The sequence below is a fragment of the Ipomoea nil genome, unplaced genomic scaffold (genome assembly GCF_001879475.1).
Source record: "Ipomoea nil cultivar Tokyo-kokei standard unplaced genomic scaffold, Asagao_1.1 scaffold3084, whole genome shotgun sequence".
Taxonomy (NCBI): Eukaryota; Viridiplantae; Streptophyta; class Magnoliopsida; order Solanales; family Convolvulaceae; genus Ipomoea; species Ipomoea nil.
In genome coordinates this window covers 760,744-783,737 of record NW_017619512.1, presented here as the reverse complement: position 1 = coordinate 783,737, position 22,994 = coordinate 760,744, and the positions used below count along the sequence as shown (strand labels likewise).

The 22,994-nt window shown below is 38.4% G+C and overlaps 1 protein-coding gene across 1 annotated transcript; it reads right to left on the bottom strand.

Annotated features, from left to right (window-relative positions):
- Window positions 1–248: 248 nt before the first annotated feature.
- Window positions 249–22,283, bottom strand: LOC109166056 (protein PLANT CADMIUM RESISTANCE 2-like). The gene is made up of 4 exons (XM_019314945.1): window positions 22,057–22,283; window positions 21,803–21,874; window positions 14,459–14,671; window positions 249–497 (listed from the first exon to the last, which is right to left on the bottom strand). Exons 1-4 carry the CDS (start codon window positions 22,220–22,222, stop codon window positions 418–420), a joined length of 531 nt encoding a protein of 176 aa, XP_019170490.1. The 5' UTR covers window positions 22,223–22,283; the 3' UTR covers window positions 249–417.
- Between the last annotated feature and the right edge of the window lie 711 nt (window positions 22,284–22,994).

Sequence of the window (22,994 nt, the reverse complement as noted above, 5' to 3'; positions counted from 1 at the left end):
TTAATACAATACATAGGTACTTACTTTATAGAAATTTGTTTGTAAATCTACAGATATTTAAACTGTAATTACTTAATTTGTAGATAAATTCATAGATAATTCAATTTTTCTTGTCGTGTTTTTTTTTTTATCAATATATAATAATAATATAAATAATATTGAAAATTTGTTATATTTAAAAAGTTAAAGATATCTCAAAAATATAAATATATGAAAAAATTAATATTTTTTTTTTTCATTTGCATACATTGATTAAACTTGAAACTTATTTCATTGGAACATACACACAAAGCAAATGTAAAACTCGAGAAACTACTTAGACATACAGACATACACATATTTAAAACTATGGCAGATTATAAAATATGTTAATTATTGGAAGAAAGTAGTTGAATCACTCTAATATGCATAACTGAATTATCGGTTCATTCCTCCTTGAACTCCAGGAGCCATCATTGCCACCCCCATATTTTGTCTCTGCATATTTCCTTCCCATCCTTGAAAAAGAGAAATGATTCGTTAATACGTTTTTTTTTTTAATATTATTGACTTTATAATAATATACATACTATCTATTTATATATACTTTCTCAACCTATTAAAGAACAAATTTCACCGCTATCATTTTATATAGTACATAGTATACTTATTGTATCGAAACAAATAATCATTCTAATTAGTCATAATACATTATATCATTTCATATTCTATTTTCTATTTATTTAAAAAAAAAAATGCATACTTTGAAGTTTGAATATGTTAAATGTATTACATTTAACAATATTAGCACTTGATGGACTCGATCAATGTTGACTTGTCTCATAGTATTGCGCACATAGCTCAAGTCAACATACAAAGGAGGGGGTATATTCGAATTATTTTCTTAGCCAAATAAAAAATAAAATAAAATTAAAGTCAAATTACTATAAGAGCAATAAGTTTCAAAGTAATTAATCACTATATTTAGTAGGGGGTATATTCGAATTATTTTCTTAGCCAACTAAAAAAAATTAAAAGCGCAAAGCAGCTTGTGCTTAGATAGCATTATCCATGTGGCTCCCCTTGAGGGAAGGTCACATAATCGAACCTCGGTGGTGGAGTATTGACTCTTCCAGTTGTAGTAGTTTAGAGAAAGCATAGAACATATACTACCTTGTAATAAAGTCAATAGTATTAAAATAATTAAAAGTCAAAATTACTATAAGAGCCATAAGTTTCGAAGTAATTAATGACTATATTTAGTAGAGGGTATATTCGAATTATTTTCTTAGCTAGCTAACTAAAAAATAAAAATAAAAGTCAAAATTACTATGAGAACCATAATTTTCAAAGTAATTAATGACTATATTTAGTAGGGGTGTATTCGAATTATTTTCTTAGCCAACTAAAAAAAAAAAAAATTGTTAGAAGTCAGGGAGTTGGTTGAGAGGATTACTCTCAACCCTTCAGTTTGATTTTTGAACTCAGTGGTGTAGGTGTTTCATTAGCTTGTATATATTTAGTAGGGGTATATTCGAATTATTTTCTTAGCCAACTAAAAAAAAAAAATTTGGTTAGAAGTCAGGGAGTTGGTTGAGAGGATTACTCTCAACCCTTCAGTTTGATTTTTGAACTTAGTGGTGTAGGTGTTTCATTAGCTTGTATATATAGCAACTCCTGTACAGTTTTCAGACAACATACAGATATACACTTTTACACACTTTACATTACATGGTAACAGAGCCGACGACGGTGAGGGGTGGGCTGTGACCGGAAGACGACGGCGATGCTTCGCCGTGAAGTCGCGACACCACCAGGGCTGCCACGCGCCGTCACGTGCCACCGCGACAGTCTGCCCGCCGATTCACGCGCCGGCGCGTGAGTGTTTTTCCGGCGACCTTCTGCGACGACGATCACACCGGTGAGCTCGCCAGGAGGAGTACAGTCGATCTGGGTAGGTTGTTTGGAGTTTTATCGAAGGTTGGTTGAAGTGTTCTCCAGGGGTGACGAGTTGCGTAGGTTGGTTGGTGCGTAGGTTGGTTGGAGTTTTTGTTCTTGTGATTTTTTCTTGTTTTTATAATTATGGCGGAAGCAAGAAATATTACCTGTAATGTTATATCTACCCCATCTAAATTAGTTGATGTTAATGCTTGCACCGGATGGGTCTAATTTTGGTGAGTGGAGGTTTTTGGTTGAAATTAATTTAGGGGGTATGGGTAAAGATAAACATTTTATTGGGACATGTCCAACCGAGCAAACTGAGGCTCAAGAGTGGAATAGGGATGATAAAGCTTTGTTATCCCGCATAATAAATTGTATTGATAGAAAAATAATTCTATCTATGCAACACTGCAAAACCGTGAAGGAGGTTTGGACTTAGTGAATAAATGGTTTAGTGGGACAAACAACCTGAGGAAATTGTATCAATTGTCTCAAGATGTTCATCGTCCCTCCCAAAATGGACGAGACATTCGAGATTATTTTTATGATTTCAAGAGTGCGAGTGAGGTGTTGTGTACTGCTATGCCAGTCACGGATTTGGAGACAATGAAAAAGCAACATGTTAAGTTGCATGTGTTTAGCTGGATTTCAGGGTTAGATAAAGAATACGATGTCCTAAAGTATCAGTTGCTAGGGCATAAAGTGTTAGAATCAATAGACCAAGTTTTCACTATGGTCTAGAATGCCTCAAGTCCAGGTAGCGGAGTCCTGGAGAAGCATGTTTTCGTGGCATAAGGGGATAGTGGAGGTGTAGGTTCTGGTAATCGCGGGGTTTGTTTCCCAGGACGTGGTGGCTTTGGTAGAGGACGTGGTCGAGGGGGACCGATGGTTTGCTATAATTGTAGAGAACCCGGTCATCTATGCAACCAGTGTCCGAAACCTCTCCGACCACAGAGCTTTGCTAACTCTGTCTCCAAACCAGAAGGTAATGTTGTTTTGATGACAGATGCGGAGTTGGCTATGTTCAAGTAGTTGAAAGTGTCTACCTCACAGTCTCTAAACAGTCAGGAAACGTTACCGTCTTCCACAGCCACGTTTGTCCAAAAAGGTAATCCTACTGCTTGTGTCTCCTCCTCGTCCCGACAGTGGCTCATTGATTCTGGAGCCAGTGATCATATGTCAGGTAATCTAAATGTCTTTTCTGAATATTCTTCCTTCCTGCCTGGTATTGCAGTTACCCTGGCGGATGGTTCGTCCGCTTCAGTTTTGGGTAGAGGTAGTACCAGTGTTACCCCATCATTACCTCTCTCTCGCGTGTTATACCTTCCGAAATTTTTGTTCAACTTGCTATCGATAAGTCAAATCACTCGAAATCTAAATAGTTGTGTCGTGTTCTTTCCTGGTTATTGCTTATTTCAGGATCTTTTGACGAAGGCGATTATTGGTAGAGGAAAGGAAGCTGGTGGGCTGTATGTGCTGGAATAGTTTTCTCCTAATCCTGAAGGTGCTACGGTTAGTTTGTTGAGTAACACGTCTCCTTTCCAATTACATTGTCGGTACCCGCCTTTATCTATTTTAAAGAAGTTGTGTTCGAACTTGGAGTCTTTGTCTGTTTTGCAATGTGAATCTTGCGAGTTTGCGAAGTATTGTCGGATTCCATATCCGCCTAGAGTCAATAAAAGGGTAGAGTCTTTATTTTAGTTGGTTCATTCAGATGTATGGGGACCATGTCGGGTTCCGTCTAAGTCCAGGTTCAAATACTTTGTAACCTTTGTAGGCGATTTCTCGAGACACACTTGGTTATATCTCATGAAATCCAGGGATGAATTGTTTGAAGTTTTTTGTAAGTTTTGTTCTATGGTTAAGACACAATTCAATAAAATGGTTCGATTTTTGCGTAGTGATAATGGGACTGAATATTTTTCTCGTACCTTTTCCGATTATATGAGTCAAAGTGGAATGATACACCAGTCTTCTTGTGTTGGCACTCCTCAACAGAATGGTGTGGCAAAACATAAAAATCGCCATCTGTTGGAAGTTGCCCGAGCATTGTTGTTTCAAATGAAAGTTTCTAAACTGTTCTGGCCGGATGCTGTCCATACAGCTTCGTTCTTGATAAATCGGTTACCCTCGAGGGTACTCCAGGGTCAGGTTCCGTGCCACCTTGTTTATCCATCCACTCCGTTATTTCCCCTTCCACCCAGGGTGTTTGGTTGCACTTGTTTTGATTAGGATGTCCGTCCACATAGGGGGAAGCTTGATCTTAAGTCTCTAAAGTGCATATTCTTGGGGTATTCTAGCACTCAGAAAGGGTATTGGTGTTATTCTCCTGACTTACGGAGGTACTTAGTGTCCGCTGATGTGTCGTTCTTTGAGGATGTTGTATTTAAAGAAGCTCTCACCTCGTCTGACTGCAATTCAGTGCAAGACGATTTCCTTACATATACTGTTACCATTCCTTCTCTGGGTTGGGGTGAGATTAGGCCACCTGTCACACAAGTTTATCACTGGCGGTCAAGAGAAGTTCAAGCGTTGTTAGGCCCATCAGCCAATCCTTCCTCGCCAGAGTCGTCGTCAACAGATTCCAATCATCCGATTACTGTTCATAAAGGTACGCGTCGTTGTATACATCCCATTTCTTCAGTTGTGTCATATGCCCGTTTATCCTCCTCTTCACGTGCCTTTATATCTCAGTTAGAGTCAGTTACTGTGCCAACATCTTTGAAACAAGTTATGTGTCATTATGGTTGGAGGCAGGCTATGGGGGAAGAGATGGCTGCTCTTGAAGAGAACCAAACTTGGGATTTGGTAGATCTTCCATACGGTAAGGTAGCTATTGGGTGTAAATGGGTTTATGTAGTGAAGATGGACCTTGATGGCTCTGTTGCCAGACTCAAAGCATGCTTGGTGGCTAAGGGGTATGCACAGACGTATGGTATAGATTATACCGAGACTTTCTCCCCGGTGGCTAAACTGGCTTCGGTGTGCATTTTTATATTTTTGGCTGCTACTAATTACTGGCCTTTATATCAATTAGATGTCAAAAATGTGTTTTTGCATGGTGATTTACTTGAAGAAGTTTATATGGAGTAACCATCAGGGTTTGCCGCTCAGGGGGAGTCTGGGAAAGTGTGCAAGTTAAAGAAGTCCTTGTACGGTCTGAGACAGTCCCCACGTGCGTGGTTCGGGAGGTTTAGCAATGCAGTTATGAAGTTTGGAATGCAGAGGAGTGTGTATGATCATACTATCTTTTATAAACATACTAACCATGGGTGTGTTTTATTGATAGTGTACGTGGATGACATTGTAATCACAGGTAGTGATGCAGACAGAATTGGTGTTCTTAAATCCATCCTTGGAACTGAGTTTCATATTAAAGATTTGGGAATACTAAAATACTTTCTAGGTATTGAGGTTGCTCGATCAAAGAAGTGCATATTTCTTTCACAGAGGAAATATGTGATGGACCTTCTTGGGGATACTGGATTGCTTGGGTCAAAATCGTGCTATACACCGATGGAACAAGGGGTCAAGCTTGTACCAAATGAAGGGGAGGTATTTGAGGATCCAGAAAGGTATAGGAGACTGGTGGGGAAACTAAACTACCTCACAATTACTCGTCCGGATATTGCATTTCCGGTGAGTGTGGTGTGGTGAATCAGTTCATGAGTTCGCCTACATGAACTCATTGGGAGGTAGTTGTTCGTATTGTGAAGTATCTGAAGAGTGCACCTGGGAAGGGGGTCCTCTATGTTGATTATGGACATACAAGTGTTGAGGCGTTTTCCGATGCAGATTGGGCTGGTTCGCCTAGCGATAGAAAGTCAATGACTGGGTATTGTGTGTTTTGGGGAGGCAATTTGATTTCGTGGAAGAGTAAGAAGCAAAGCGTTGTGGCACGGTCAAGTGTAGAGTCCGAGTATAGGGCTATTGCTCATGTGACTAGTGAGATAGTTTGGGTGTATAACATCCTAAAAGAGATGGTGTAGAAGTGAAACTTCCTGTAAAGTTGTGGTGTGACAATCGTGTGGCCATACACATTACGAACAATCCAGTTTTCCATGAACGGACGAAACACATTGAGGTAGATTTTCCCTTTATATGAGAGAAAGTTCAACGAGGACTGATATCTGCTGAGCATGTTCGTAGTGGTGATCAACTGGCGGACATATTCACGAAAGGACTGAGTGGGAGTCGGATGTCATATATATGTAACAAGCTGGACATGTTTGATATTTATGCTCCATGATAAGTGCATAATTGATCATATTTATACCCCATGTCTACCCCATATTTAACCTTGTTTTGCTTATGAAGTGTCACAATGTTGTTCAAAATGATCTTTATTTTGCTCATTTGATCCATTAAGGACAATTCATTATCTTTGAGTAGAAATGAAGGATTTTAGATCATGTTGGATGCATTTGGAGTCAAGGGGAGCCAAGGTGAAGCTAAGGAGATGGATGCAACTCTTCCAAAGGAGCCAAAGAGTGATGTTTTCAATGGTGTTGATCATATGGACAAATTAAACCAAGGCAAAAGTGGAACAATTGTCAACAAGCTGAAATTCTCGCATGGATTGTCCACTGTTCTGTTTTTGGGTCATATCTCGGTCTACAAATATCCAAATTATGTGATTCTTGTCCCATTGGAAATAAGACTCAATGATCTAAAACTCATGTTCAGACATCAAAGTCTAAAAAGGAAGCCACAGGGTTCAAAATTGTCTTTGAAGTTAAAGTTCCAAACTTACAATCCAAAACTGACCACTGTTTGGTTTTTGGACCATATCTCGGCTTAGGAATGTCCAAATAAAGTGATTCCTGAGCCATTGGAAAGAACACTCGAAGGGCTACAACTTTCATAAGACAATAGTTCCAAATTCTGACTTTTTGAAGGCTAAAAGACACGGCCAAGTACACGGCCGTGTCTATGGCCGTGTATTTTCTGTGCAATTCCAGTGTTCACTGCTGTTTTTGGACACGGCACATGGCTGTGTCCCTGGCTGTGTCACCTGCACTCTGTTTTATATATGCACGAATTTTGGTCATTTTTACTTGGTTTTGACTCTTGTTAGAACCCTAGACACTCTCTTTCATTCTCCTTCATATTTTTAGGTTAGATTAGACTTAGATTTATGTTTCTTAACACTTTTGAAGCTTGTAATCAAGGATTCAACACCAACATTCCAAGATTTACCATCCATTTCTTAGTGAAGTTTTCTTCTCCCTTTTATCTCTTTATCTTGCAATGTTTATGCTTTACACTTATGTTTTTGTGTTCTTTATGCTATTTAATCATGAGTAGTTAGTTTATGGACTTGAGTTAGGGTTGTATTTTCTATCTTGATGCTTGATTTGTGATTATTGCAAAAAAGGGGAAAAACTCCAACCTAGGGTTCATGTGTTTGTGAAGGTTTTGTATTTATATCTTGTTAATGTTTGATGTACACATTCATTAGCTTGTTTTTGGAGGATTCCTTGCCTCAACGAGAGTTGGGTGATGAATCCAAGCCACCCCTTGCATAGACCCGATTTCTTCCTACGAAAATAGGGGAAATTGGGGGCTTTAGATGCTTTGTGTGCTTGATGGACTTGGAATTGATTCACCACGAAAGTGGGGCAATTCCTTGTTCTAATCCTTGTTTATTAATCACGAGAATGGTTTGTAGACTAGGATACCTTTGTGCATTCCCGATTGACTCCTTGGTTACTTGTTCTCCCTAATCTCATAGTTGTTAAAGCATCTAGATGATAATTCTCCCTAGCTTGAGTCTTACTTCTTTATTTCGTGTTTACATCTTGTTAATATGTGTTTGTCTTACTTTGTTTAGTTAGCGTAGCCTCAATCTCGTTATGATTTGCTTAGCTTCTTGTTGAGTTCCTTATGCTAGTGCCTAGTTTCTTGTGATTGCATATTGCGTGTCATAACCCCCAATCCCTTGAGGAAGACATTTCACACCCGATCTCACATCTTATTTTTGCTACAATCAAAAATTGGCGCCGTTGCCGGGGAATGGCAATTTGGTGGTTTTATGTGATTACTTGTTTTACTAGCATTGGAGTTTTTGGAATCTTAGGAGACTAAGCTTTTTCTTTATTTTTCTTTGTTTTTATTGTTTAAAGAACTAATTGTTTTACCTTGTTTGAGTTTCGGTTGAAAGATCCATACTTTGTGCATACACTCTAGATTCAAAAGGGGGAGCTTTTACCACTCAATCAAGAACTTTCACCATGGATGAGTTTGCATTCCAAGGAGGATATTATGATTCTCAATCTTATGGGGGTAACCAACATGATGGATATGAAGATCCTTTCACCACTCAACCCCCACCTCCTAAGCATTACTATGATGCTCAATCTCAATATTTTTGTCCACCACAATTCCACCCCCCAAACTCATACTCTCAATACACTCCAAACTTCCAAGATCCTTACCCACCAAAATCCTACCAAGACTTACCTTGTCATTCCCAACCTCCGTACCATAATCCATATCCTCAACAATACCAACATCCACAATATGCTTTTAATGATCAATACCCTCAATGTTCACAAGACTACAATCCACCTCAACATCCTTTCCCACCACAAGATTACTCTCCAAATCCATATCCCTCACCCATTCATTACACACCACACCCCCAAGACACTCAACCTCCATATGATCATCACGCGCATTCACCAAGTGTTGGGAGGTATGTAGTAGATGAGGAGACCTTGGCATTGGCTAGCCGTTGGGGAGTCACTATTGTACCCGATGTTGACATTGAGGATGAAGGATATCCCATGAGACCAAGTGAGGAAGAATATGCCAATAATTGATGGGAACTTCAAGAGCCACTCTATCAAGAACCTCAACAACAATATCAAGACCAATTTCGAGAAGTCCATTACCAAGAACATCAACAAGAATGTCAATCATTTGATCAAGATCCGGAGATGAAGTTTATGATAGCCAACATGCTTAAGCAAATGAATGAGCAACAAGTTCTACTAGACAACATGATGGCTCAAATACAAGGTTTGACAACTCAAGAACCCGTTCAAGAATTGTTTTCCAAAGGAGAGGTTCTACAAGAGTTGCTCTTGCCAAATGAAGGTCATGTGGTTGAAGAGAAAGAGGAGATAGGTTAGGACCTTGAAGATGAAGATGACGAGGTTTATGATGAGTGCATTGAGATGGAAACATCAAGTTGGGGAGAAAGTGTAAACTTGTAAGGGAATGATGATAAGGAGCAACTAGAAGATGGTCCAATTGAAGAAGTGCAAGAAAATGATGGTGTTGAGGAAGAAACAAAAGATGAGAGTGTTGAGGAAGAAAGGAAACAAAATATGGAAGTTGGTGACAAGGATCACATTGAAAGTTGTTCATTTGAAGAGAATTTGAAGGAAAATGTAGTTGGGAGAACACAAGAATTAAATGAAGAACTCCCTTTAATGGAGCATGTTGAGAATTTTAGAAGAGTTTGGGAACCGGGAAGAGTTAATGGTTTTGAGAGTATTGGCCCACATTGGCCGATATTCATATTTAAGGACTCCAAATTCTTATTGGTGAATGACAAAGTCCCAATGTTCTCCTTGCTTATTCAAGATGGGAAATGTCAAGAAGAGAAAAGGTGTGGAACTAAAGAGAATGATCAAGCTCTTGAGTATTATCATGATCCAAGGTTTAGAAAGAATACATCATTTGATTTGTGGATTAAAAATGGATTTGAGGAAGGGGCATGCTTGAAGTTTGATTTGGATGAACATTATTTCTTAAGCTTTGAAGTGGTGATGTTGAGCTTAAGAGAGCATATTGATGGCCACCACTTGAAGTGCTATTTGGAAGAAAATGTTGAAGAAGAAGAGATGGTGATTGAAGAAGAGAGCATATTCTTGGAAGTGGATCATTGCAATTTCTTTGAGGAGAATATGCTACTTTTGAGCTTAAAGGAGTTCCTTAATGCCCGATATTTAAGGACATTCATTGAAGAGAAAGTGGATGGAGAGAAGAAACTCATCTTCATCCAATCATGCATGGATAGTTCCTTGAGAGGTTGAGTCGAGCTAGCGACGTTAAACTTAGCGCTTCATGGGAGGCACCCCATGTTATCTTTCATTTTATTGCACTTTACTTTCTTCTTTACTTTTCTTTACACTTTTATTTTTGATATATCATGCTTTCACTTGTGCTTTCATGTCTATATGCTCTTGACTCTAGGAATGACACTAAGGAGTATGCTCAATTCCAAGAAGGCTTCATGGTGACTCTTTGGCACAAGAAGATTCATTAATGGAGTCTCATCTACTTTCTCTACTTTCTTTAATTGTGTATAATGCTTTGCTTGGTGTAGATAGTAGAGTTTGTGCTCCTTGTGCTTATTGTGCTATCCTTCCCCCTTGTTCTTTGTTGTCTTTCACATCGAGGCCGATGTAATTTTTAAGTGTGGGGGGAGGACAAAAATTTGGGAAATTTTTGAAAATTTTTGAAACTTTGCTTGGATGACCCATTGTGCATAATGTTTGGTAAATTGCCTTTCCTTGCTTGAAGTTGTGATTACTCCCTCTTTGTTGGTTTGTGGTTTGTTTTGGTGGAACTTGTTGCAATTCAACTTGTGATTGATGAGCCAAGGGGTAACTCATGATTGATCTATTCTCTTGCCAATAACCTTGTTAACCACTTAATAATTGAATCAATTCTTGATCTTGTGTGTTATGCATTGCTAGTGTAGGCTTATGTGAGATTCCGGTCATGGTTGTTTTGCTAGAACTTGCCTCATTACTCTCCAAGTGAAGTCTAAGGTTTGCATGCTTAGAAATGATTTAGGCCATTTTTGTTTAGCCCGAGCCTTTCAAGCCTACCATTTACACATGTATTTACCACTAGTTGTCCCCGTTGAGCCTTTTGTTTTTGTTTAATAAGTACTAAGCACTTGTCCCTTCATTGTGATTGTTTTTCCTTGTGTTAACCCTCATCATTTAACCCTTAACCCCTAGCCAAAATGTTTCCCTCCACCCTTGAGAGAATAGAGCATTTATTCTTTTTCTTTGAAGAGATCTTTATTGGAGCTTGTTTTGTTAGCAATCCTCTTGATAATTTTGTCTAAGTGTGAGGGTATTGGTTCATGGAATAAGTTTGTTTATTGTTTTGAAGAAAAAAAGAAAAAAAAGGAATGATGAGAAAATTGAGAAAAAAAAGTCATGAAAAAGAGTGAAATGAGAAAAATGAAAAGAAAAGGACGAAGAATAAAAGTTTGAAGATTGATTCTAGTTTGTGTTGAAAGTTGTACTCAACCCCCACCTCTTTAGAGTGTTGCTTTTTGTAAATTGTAAATTGCTCCTTTGTGCATAGAAGTTACATCTCTTCTACCTCCAATTGTGAATAAATGTGAAGTTCTCTCATTTGTTTATTTTCCTTACCCCTTCTTTGTTAGCCTTTCACCCTTAGTCCCATTACAAACCAAATAAAGACCTATTTGATCTTAGCATGCAATCTTAGAGTTGAACTAGTGGGAGTATGAAGGGCAAGCCTATGGAATCTCATTCAAAGCCAAGTTTTGCATAATCTCAACTTAGCATTTGTGCACACTTGATCATCACACACTTAAATCATTTTGGTTCTTGGTTATTGGCTTGAGAAAGGAATTTGTGTGGAAGGCTAAAATGATTCTTGAAACAAGTTGTGTTGTAACAAGTTGGATTGTGGTTTAATAGGTTGTGCAAAGTGGGAGAATGATTAATTTAATTGCTAGGTTGGTGATTTATTTCTTGTTTTTGCTTGAGGACAAGCAAAGGTTTAAGTGTGGGAGTTGATAAGTGCATAATTGATCATATTTATACCCCATATTTAACCTTGTTTTGCTTATGAAGTGTCACAATGTTGTTCAAAATGATCTTTATTTTGCTCATTTGATCCATTAAGGACAATTCATTATCTTTGAGTAGAAATGAAGGATTTTAGATCATGTTGGATGCATTTGGAGTCAAGGGGAGCCAAGGTGAAGCTAAGGAGATGGATGCAACTCTTCCAAAGGAGCCAAAGAGTGATGTTTTCAATGGTGTTGATCATATGGACAAATTAAACCAAGGCAAAAGTGGAACAATTGTCAACAAGCTGAAATTCTCGCATGGATTGTCCACTGTTCTGTTTTTGGGTCATATCTCGGTCTACAAATATCCAAATTATGTGATTCTTGTCCCATTGGAAATAAGACTCAATGATCTAAAACTCATGTTCAGACATCAAAGTCTAAAAAGGAAGCCACAGGGTTCAAAATTGTCTTTGAAGTTAAAGTTCCAAACTTACAATCCAAAACTGACCACTGTTTGGTTTTTGGACCATATCTCGGCTTAGGAATGTCCAAATAAAGTGATTCCTGAGCCATTGGAAAGAACACTCGAAGGGCTACAACTTTCATAAGACAATAGTTCCAAATTCTGACTTTTTGAAGGCTAAAAGACACGGCCAAGTACACGGCCGTGTCTATGGCCGTGTATTTTCTGTGCAATTCCAGTGTTCACTGCTGTTTTTGGACACGGCACATGGCTGTGTCCCTGGCTGTGTCACCTGCACTCTGTTTTATATATGCACGAATTTTGGTCATTTTTACTTGGTTTTGACTCTTGTTAGAACCCTAGACACTCTCTTTCATTCTCCTTCATATTTTTAGGTTAGATTAGACTTAGATTTATGTTTCTTAACACTTTTGAAGCTTGTAATCAAGGATTCAACACCAACATTCCAAGATTTACCATCCATTTCTTAGTGAAGTTTTCTTCTCCCTTTTATCTCTTTATCTTGCAATGTTTATGCTTTACACTTATGTTTTTGTGCTCTTTATGCTATTTAATCATGAGTAGTTAGTTTATGGACTTGAGTTAGGGTTGTATTTTCTATCTTGATGCTTGATTTGTGATTATTGCAAAAAATGGGAAGAACTCCAACCTAGGGTTCATGTGTTTGTGAAGGTTTTGTATTTATATCTTGTTAATTTTTGATGTACACATTCATTAGCTTGTTTTTGGAGGATTCCTTGCCTCAACGAGAGTTGGGTGATGAATCCAAGCCACCCCTTGCATAGACCCGATTTCTTCCTACGAAAATAGGGGAAATTGGGGGCTTTAGATGCTTTGTGTGCTTGATGGACTTGGAATTGATTCACCACGAAAGTGGGGCAATTCTTTGTTCTAATCCTTGTTTATTAATCACGAGAATGGTTTGTAGACTAGGATACCTTTGTGCATTCTCGATTGACTCCTGGGTTACTTGTTCTCCCTAATCTCATAGTTGTTAAAGCATCTAGATGATAATGCTCCCTAGCTTGAGTCTTATTTCTTTATTTCGTGTTTACATCTTGTTAATATGTGTTTGTCTTACTTTGTTTAGTTAGCGTAGCCTCAATATCGTTATGATTTGCTTAGCTTCTTGTTGATTTCCTTATGCTAGTGTCTAGTTTCTTGTGATTGCATATTGCGTGCCATAACCCCCAATCCCCTGAGGACGACATTTCACACCCGAGCTCACATCTTATTTTTGCTTCAATCACTCCAGCTTGAGGGGGAGTGTTAGAAGTCAGGGAGTTGGTTGAGAGGATTACTCTCAACCCTTCAGTTTGATTTTTGAACTTAGTGGTGTAGGTGTTTCATTAGCTTGTATATATAACATCTCCGGTACAGTACTCAGACAACACAGAGATATACACTTTTACACACTTTACATTACAAAATTAAAAGGCAAAATTAAATACTATGAGAGTCATAAGTTTCAAAGTTATTAATGATTATATTTAGTTTTGAGTAATGCTAGGACTCATCGCTACAAATTTCTCCTTCATAATTTTTCCTCCTAACATGACATTGTTTGATTGATTATATTACTTTTTTTTTATTAAAAGTTAATTGAACGGGCCGAATTATGAAACCCAATAATTATAAGACATGTCATGGAGAAAATTTATGAAGTGAAAAATTAAGAGGGGTAAGAAGAAGTTTCCTTTAGTTTTACTTGAAAAAAATGAATTATTATTTGTTTCAATGTATCAAATCTCAAAAATTATTTAAGCTTTCGGATATTCAAAATAAAATTTAGAGATAATCCAAACATATGGGGGTGTTTGGTAAATAAGTGTTAGCTGATTGGATTAGTGGATTTGATTATTTGATACCATTAGCTAATTGTAGAAAGATGTTTGGTAAATTAAGTGCTAGCTAATAGTTGATAAAATGCAAAATGACGTTCTCAAAAAGTTTATCAAAAAAACTACCTTGAGCAGCTTTTTGAATTTTAACATTTTAGAGCAATAGGCTGTTACAAAAAGCTAATTAATCAAATACTTATATTGAATAATGTTTTACCAACTCAAACAGCTAATAGTGGTCAAATGAACCAAATTGACTAATAAACCAACTATGTTACTAAACAGGGCCATTGATACCTACCTTACTCTAGTCTTATAGTTACTATTTTAATCAACCCAATTTTGCTCTTCTACTAAATATACTTGAAGTCATGAAATCAAAAATAAGTTTTAAAAGTGAGAGAGAGAGATATATACCAAGTGACATGTCGAATCCATGGTGTTTGAGTTCACGATACTCTTGGCACAGAGCGCAGCTATCACAGCAAAAATGAACAAGGCAATCTCCGCAGGGGCTTTCAGGCAACATATATTGCTGCCTAAGCTTTGAGCGATAGAGGCATGAATAGAAACAAGAGCATCCAATAACAGCTGCTATGAGACAAAACAGGCTTCCACTTGCCCCACAAGCTGCATCCACATAAATAAAATAAGTAAATGCTAAAAATTAACTAGATTCATAACTCCACTTGTGAATCAAGAACCTGAGATTCGGGGTAAGACTTCCTCTATCTTATTTATCATATTTACTATTTATTGGTCAAACTAATTATATTTTCTTTATTTTTTAAAATATCTTTTTTATTTTTTTTGTTCTTAATAGTGGTTTTAATGTAGTCTTTTAAATGTATAAATTCTATATATATTAATACTAAACTTAGGGTCCGTTTGGAAACTTGAAAACTATTTTTCAGAAAATGACTCATTTTTCGAAAAATATTTTAAAAGTACAAACTTGAAAACTTGTACTTTTTTTTGGGTTCATTTTGAAAATGAACATATTATTTGTTAAATAATAATAATAATAATAATAATAATAATAATAATAATAATAATAATAATAATAATAATAATAATAATAATAATAATAATAATAATAATAATAATAATAATAATAATAATAATAATAATGGGGATGGTGGTGTTGGTGTTTGTGGTGGTGATGTGGTGGTGGTAGTGGTGTGATATGATTGTGATGATGGTGGTGGTTGTGTGTTACATTGGTCAGGGTGGTGGTGGTGATAGTTGTGTGGTGGTGTGATGGTGGTGGTGGTATGGTGGTTGTGATGTTGGTGGTGTGGTGGTGGTGTGGTGGTTGGGATGTTGGAGGTGGTGGTGGTACGTGGTGGTGTAGTGATGGTGGTACGTGGTGGGTGGTGTTGGTGTGATGATGATGGTGGTGGTGTTGTGTGGCTGTGGTAATAATAATTTGAAAACTAGCTTGCAAAGAAATGTGGGAAAATAGAGATCGAGATGGAAAAAAAAAATTATTTAACAAATGTCTTTCGATTAAAAATCTAGAAAGACATTTTTCGTCAAAATGGATCATTTTTCAGTTGATCAGAATGATTATTTATCCTTTGAATATCCAAACACGAGAAAATCCAGAAAATGACTTACGGGAAGTCATTTTTATTAGTATAGTTATTATTATGTTTTATGTTATGTACATTATATAGCTTAGTATATTTGATCTAGTCTTTAGCCTATTAGTTAGGACTCTTTTATTGATTGTATTATTGTATCTGGAGTCTGTTAGTGAATGAATCGATAGCTTCCACTCTCATCTCGTATCAGTTAGCCAGTAGAAATCTTCTCTCCTCTCTCCTCCCCAATCGGCGATCCTCTCCTTCGACGATATCGCAAAGTTCCTCCGAGCGTACCCTCACCACCACCATCGTTTCCTCTGCCAACACCTATCCAAATTCCCTCAACAGTGCACACCATTTTGTGTCACTCAAACTCACCAACCGAAACTATCTCTTTTGGAGAAAACAGCTCATCCCGTTCCTACGCGGCCAAGGCCTTCTTGGGTACGTGGATGGCGATCACCCCTGTCCGTCGCTGGTCTTGGAGGTTCCCGCCGGTGACAACTCCGACTACACCTACGTTGTCACGTCGAACCCAGCGTACGGCGCATGGGTGCAGCAGGATGCCTCCATCCTCTCGCTGCTCATCTCCTCCCTGTCCGAAGAGGTCATGTACTAGGTCGTTGGTCAGACCACCTCTCGCGGCGTGTGGAAGGCGGCGAACACTGCACTCAGCTCATCGACGCAGGTACGTTGTCTCAACCTCCTAGGGCAATTTCAGTCCTTAAGGCAGGGAGACAGCACACCATCGGAATACTTGGGCCAAGTGCAGCTGTTGATTGAAGATCTCGCTCTCGCCGGGAGAACCATGACGCTAGCAGAGCAGAACCTGTATGTTTTCCGGGGGCTACGGCTGGAGTTCCGGGGGATGGCAGCCTCCCTGGCGGTCACCGGCCCGCCAGTATCGATCCCACAGCTTGCTGATTACTTGCAGGCGCAGCAGTTCATCCATGCGGATGACTTTCCAACCGGGTCGCCAGCAATGGCGAATGGCTCACCCTCGGCATTGTACGCCAGACGAGGCAGACGGCAGCAAGGTGATGGTAGCAGACATTCGCGTGGTGGACAGGGGTGTGGAGGTAATCAGGGTGGGGGACGGGGCGGTCATGGCCGAGGTGGTCCATCGCGATGCCAAATCTGTAGATCGCAAGGCCATACCGCCGTCTACTGTTACCGGCGATATTTCGAGCCCCCACTGTCCCAGGCACATGTCGCCATTGCAGGTGAAGGCAGTGCAGCGTCGGAGGCCACTACCGAATACCGGCGCCTCAACCCACGCCAATCCGGATTCCGGCGTGATCGCGCATCCCGAGGACTATCACGGCGGCGACGTCCTCCGAGTGGGTAATGGCACATGTTTGGGGATCTCGAGTGTGGGTCATGCGTTAATTCCATCTATTTCGAAACCACTAAAATTGTCCAATATTTTACATGTCTGTGTCTTTATTATCTGTTAACCGTTTCACTAAAGATAATAACTGCTTTTTTTAATTTCACCCTACGTTCTTTGTTGTGAAGGACTGCAAAACTCTGGTAGTACTTCTTAAAGGACTGAGCTCGGGGGGCTTGTACACGTTGTCGGTTACAAGGCCTCACTATGCGTTTGTCACAGCTCGTGCTTCTTCCATGGTCTAGCATCAGCGTCTGGGTCACCCACATGGTCAAGCTCTCTAACATGACTTACGGGAATGCCCGGTTGAGTCTAATAAAAATCTAGTTTCGGGTTTATGTTCTTCATGCCAACTAGGGAAATCCTCCTGATTTCCTTTAGATAGAGTAGCAAAATCTAGTAATAATGTATTAGACCTGGTTTACACGGATATTTGGGGCCCCGCACCAGTTCTTTCTGCGGAGGGATGCCGTTATTTTGTACACTTCGTAGACGATAACACCCGCTTTAGTTCGTATTATCCTCTACGACTCAAAACCGACATTTATAAAGTTTTCGATAATTTCCGGGCTATGGTAGAACGTATGTTTTCACGTTCTATCAAGTCCATCCAGTCTGATTGGGGGGGGGGGAATAACTTCGTTTACATAAACTCTTTACCTTGATAGGGATTGTACATAGACAGTCGTGTGCCTATACGCACGAGCAAAACGGGCGCATAGAGCCCCAGCATCGGCATATCGTCGAAACTGGCTTAGCTCTAATGGCACAAGCATATGTCCGGCAAGATACTGGGACTACGCGTTTGAAACCGCGACTTTTCTAATAAATCGCCTACCATCCTCCTCGTTACAGTTTGATACACCCTATTTTCGGCTATGTAATTCCCCACCTACTTACACGTGCTTACGCGTGTTCGGTTGTCTTTGCTTTCCTTATCTACAACCCTATAACCGTCACAAAATAGAGTACCAGTCAGCCTCGTGTGTCTTCTTAGGTTACTCACCATCCTTTCGGGGTTATCGTTGCATGAACCTAAACACCGGGAAAACCTATATCTGTCGCTATGTCCGCTTTGATGAAACTAACTTCCCTTTTGCATCAGCTATTTCTTTGCAGAAAATGGCCCCGTCACACGAGCCCAGTTCACCATGGGGCTCAAGTCACATAGTTCAGAATGTTGGCCATGGTATGCCGATGCTACCATCACCTACCAACTCGAGTGCCGCAACTCGAGCACCGAGAAGACGAGGGCCAAGGGTTGAGCCACAACAACGGCCTCACGTTATGGGCCTCCGACACATGACACAGGGCACTGGGGAGCAGTTCCATGCACTAGTTGTGTCCCCGTCTATCGTAGACCCCACTTGCTACACCCAAGCAGTTGGGCACCCACAGTGGCGTGACGCTATGGACCAGGAGTTCAATGTGTTGTTACATAATAACACCTGGTGCCTAGTTCTCGCTACGCCCAACATGAATGTCGTGGGGTACAAATGGGTTTTTCGCACCAAGCGCAATGCCGATGGCACCGTTGACCGCTACAAAGCCCGGTTGGTAGCAAAACGGTTTAATCAGGTAGCAGGAGAGGACTTCTTCGAGACGTTCAGTCCAGTGGTCAAACCGACCAAGGTTCGGATATTACTCTCGCTTGCCGTGTCTCGTGGGTGGACGCTCCGTCAGTTGGATGTCCACAACGCTTTTCTAAACGGACACTTAGCAGAGACAATGTACATGCGTCAACATCCGGGATATGAGGATCCTGACCATCCCGACCACGTCTGTGACCTACAGCGTTCCCTATATGGGCTAAAACAGGCACCTCGGGCCTGATTTAAACGCCTACATGACTTCTTACTCCTTATAGGTTTTATTGCTTCGAAGGCAGATGTCTCCCTCTTTCATTATTCAGCAGGTGATTCTCGGGTATTTCTACTCGTTTATGTAGATGACATCATCATGTTCGGGAATGACACTGCCTTAGTTGACTCTCTTCTTCAGCAGTTGGCGTCAGCGTTCAAAATCTGGGATCTCGGCAAGCCCACATTCTTTCTCGGTATTGAGATCTTGTCCACTCTAGACGGCATGGTTCTCACACAACGGCGCTATATGCGTGATATTTTGCAGCAGGCAGGTATGATAGACTGTAAGCCGCTTGCTACCTTGGCCTCCGTCACGCAAGCTGTTAGTCAGTCCACGAATCATTTTGACAATCTAACACAGTACCGACGCATAGCCGGTGCTCTGTAGTACTTGACCATTACTCGCCTGGACATATCCTATGCCGTCAACCGACTCTGTCAGTTCATGCACACTCCCACCAAGGAACATTGGGGGCTGCTTAAGCGTGTCCTTCGGTATATCAAGGGAACGCTCGACTATGGTCTGCGCCTCTCTGCGTCATCGTCCTCTGACATTCATGCCTATTCAGATTCAGACTGGGCCAGCTATCCCGTTGATCGGAAATCCACCAGCGGATATGCTGTGTTTCTAGGCAAGAACCTTGTCTCTTGGGTCTCCCGCAAGCAACGCACCGTGGTTCGATCTTCGACAGAAGCATAATATAAAGGGCTTGCCGATGTGTGTGCCGAGGAAACCTGGGTCGTGTCTTTGCTTCGGGAACTTGATCTGAGTCCTACAACTCCTCCCATACTATGGGGTGACAATCTGGGAGCCACTTATCTGTGTGCGAATCCTGTTTTTCATGCACGCACCAAACATGTCGAAGTTGATTATAATTTTGTCCGGGATAAGGTCTCAGCTGGCGAGTTTCATGTTCACTTTGTGTCTACCAAAGATCAGCTAGCAGATATTTTCACCAAACCGGTTCTAGCAGCGCGCTTCGGGAGTCTTCGTGACAAGCTCAATGTTGTGTCACACCATCCTTACACTTGAGGGGGAGTATTAGTATAGTTATTATTATGCTTTATGTTATGTACATTATATAGCTTAGTATATTTGATCTAGTCTTTAGCCTATTAGTTATGACTCTTTTATTGATTTTATTATGGTATCTACAGTCTGTTAGTGAATGACGATAGCTTCCACTCTCATCATTTTCTGAATTTCCAAACAGACCCATAGCATTATGAAAAATCTATACTATAATTAAAAACAAAATCCTGTTTACTTGATTTCTCGCCCAAAATATAGTAAATAGTAAATGTAAATTAATAAAAGGATAAAAATCTTTCACAATAATACTCTGCATCATCATCAATTAAAAATGGAACAAAAATTAGGTAAGTTGAAAAAGAAATGAATATTAATAATTTACTGGAAAAAAAAAAGAAAAAATAAACGGAAATTAGGTTAATTGGAAAAGGAAATGAATATTAATAATTGACTGAAAAAAAAAATGATCCATAATTGACTAAAACGGATAAGAAAATGGTCAGGTTATTGCATTTTAATTTTTCACAATAATATTACACAATAGAATAAATCAAATCAGAATTAGATCACAAATCTTTCTCAATTTTAAACAATGGAACAAAAATTAAAAATGAAATGGAAATATTTCAATAATAATATTCTACACCTTCAATAGTAAAGACATATTTTAAACAATAGTAAAGGTAAACTAAAAATGGAACGAAAATTAAATTGGAATGGAAATATTTCAATAAAAATGGTTCGCAAATTAGGTAAAAATATCACTGCATATGATATTCTAATAGACTAATTGACTGAAAATAAAAATAAAAAAAAATAATTGGCTGAAAATGAATCTGATATTACTAATTGAATGAAAATATAAAAGTAAATGATTATTAATAATTGACTGCAAATAAAAAATGATCCATAATTGATTAAAATGAAAAAAGAAATTGTCAGATCATTGCATTTTAATTAAAAAATAGAAATGAAATATTTCAATAATAATATTCTACATGATCAATAGTAAATGCATATTTTAAACAATAATAAAGGTAAATTAAAAATAGAACGCAAATATTTCAATAAAAATATTCTACATCATCAATTAAAAATGGAATGGAAATTAGGTATAAAAAAATATCACTGCATCTAATATTCTAATTGACTAATTCACTGTAAATAAAAAAAAAAGAATAATTGACTGAAAATGAATCTAATATTACTAATTGACTGAAAATATAAAAGGATCACTAATTGACTGATATTCTACCATTATATATTTTCACCCGATTCACTCATCCTAATGGACTGAAGGTGTTAGCTCTAGACGAAGATGGACAAGATTGTGTTGCTACTTGCTACTACCAATGTTGTCTACAAAGAGGTTTCAATAATGTGTAAATACAATTGGTGATATTATGTATCTTTTAAATGGCAAAATTGCTATGTATCTATCTAGACTAGACAAAAATTATATTTTTCATACAAATGAATTAGGATATCAATTCATTATTATAACTGAATTGCTAGGAAATGAGAGCATTTGCTTAATTTATAAAAATACTGAACAATGATAAATAAATTTCCAAAGTTACAGCATCGCACACGTACATCTACACATTAGATATTAATTTGAGCAATTATTTGCTCAAATTCAAGCATTGATAATATAAAAACACATAAACGATCCAAACCATACCATACCTTCAATTTCACTATATAATATTTGATGTTGTAATTTAAATAATTATATATCAATCCAAATATTCTTAATATATTACAACAAATTCATTCCGTGCATTGCACTAATAAAAATACTAGTTGAAATAAAAATAACTTTAATCATATCTCATTAACCGAATCAACATATAAAATAAGATGGAATGAGTATTCACTACTTACAAGTTGCCCCTTTGTCCGTAATTTCGGCTATCTGTCCAAATGTGATGCACGGGCACCAGCATGTTATGCAACCTGCAAAACTCTAATACTAAACGAAATGTTTTGAAAAAAAAAAAAAAAAAAAAAAAAAAGAACGGGGTGCATGCGCGCAGATATTTGTGTATATATATATAGAGAGAGAAAGAGAAAGAGAGAAACAGAGATTATACCATACATATATCGAATAAAGTAAACATTGAATCATATATACGTACAATTTGAGACATCGTCACAGCAGTCACAGAGACCGGAGGACCAAACGGAGGGAGCTTCAATCGGCGGTGGACCACCTACCGGGATACCAATCGGAGTCTCGTTGTGGAGCGGCGGAGCAGAAGGCGGCGGAGGTTTAGTATAATCGCTTGAAACTGATGGATACATATTATAATTAAGGGCGGAGTGGATCGGAAATTGAAGTTATGAATGAGAGAATGAAGTTGGGAAATCATTATGGGGTATTTATAGGGGTAAAGTAAAGGACATATAGGAATTAAATAAGAACGGGTCAGAAACTATGTTCTTGGAGTCTTGGTATAGTACGTAGTTTAAGAAAATAAGAACGGTCAGAAAATATGATCTGGGTAACTACCAGGAAAAGTCTTCAGTATTTTGATATATGGGAGAAGAAGAAGAAGAAGTATTTTGATACATAAGAAACCAGATGAGGAGTTTAAATAAAATGAATTGTTACAAAATACTCTCCCACCATTCCACTTAATTTGTACCCTCCCTATTCCATGTTACCGGCCTGTCATATTTAGAGTGTGTTTGGTTCATGAGTTTATACCTAAGAAATGAGAATCAATAGTGTTTGGTTGACAACTTTTTAAAACACAATTATGAGATTTGATTAACCCTTCAATTAAAAAAAAAAAAAACATTTTTCCTAATTAAAATGGGTATCATTCCATCTCATTGGTAATTTGATTTTTATGTTTAGATTAGTGCTTTTAGATTTTAGTTTTTAATTTTTATTTTTGTTCATATTAGTGCTTTGGATATCATTATATTAAGATCAATTGACAATTGCCTTAATTTTATATTTTTGTATTTTTAAAACTTTTATTCTCATTATAAGGTCATACATAACGAAACATCTATATTGGTAATCATTCTAATTCCACCATATACTACCAAACATGCAAAATACTTT

What these genes read in the sequence shown, in the direction of transcription:
- LOC109166056 (XM_019314945.1), bottom strand. Translation starts at nt 22,222, where the DNA reads ATGTATCCATCAGTTTCAAGCGATTATACTAAACCTCCGCCGCCTTCT. An exon ending in CTGTGACGATGTCTCAAATT is followed by an intron (nt 21,875 to 22,056) that starts GTACGTATATAT and finishes AGAGTTTTGCAG; the next exon opens with GTTGCATAACATGCTGGTGC. An exon ending in TACGGACAAAGGGGCAACTT is followed by an intron (nt 14,672 to 21,802) that starts GTAAGTAGTGAA and finishes ATGTGGATGCAG; the next exon opens with CTTGTGGGGCAAGTGGAAGC.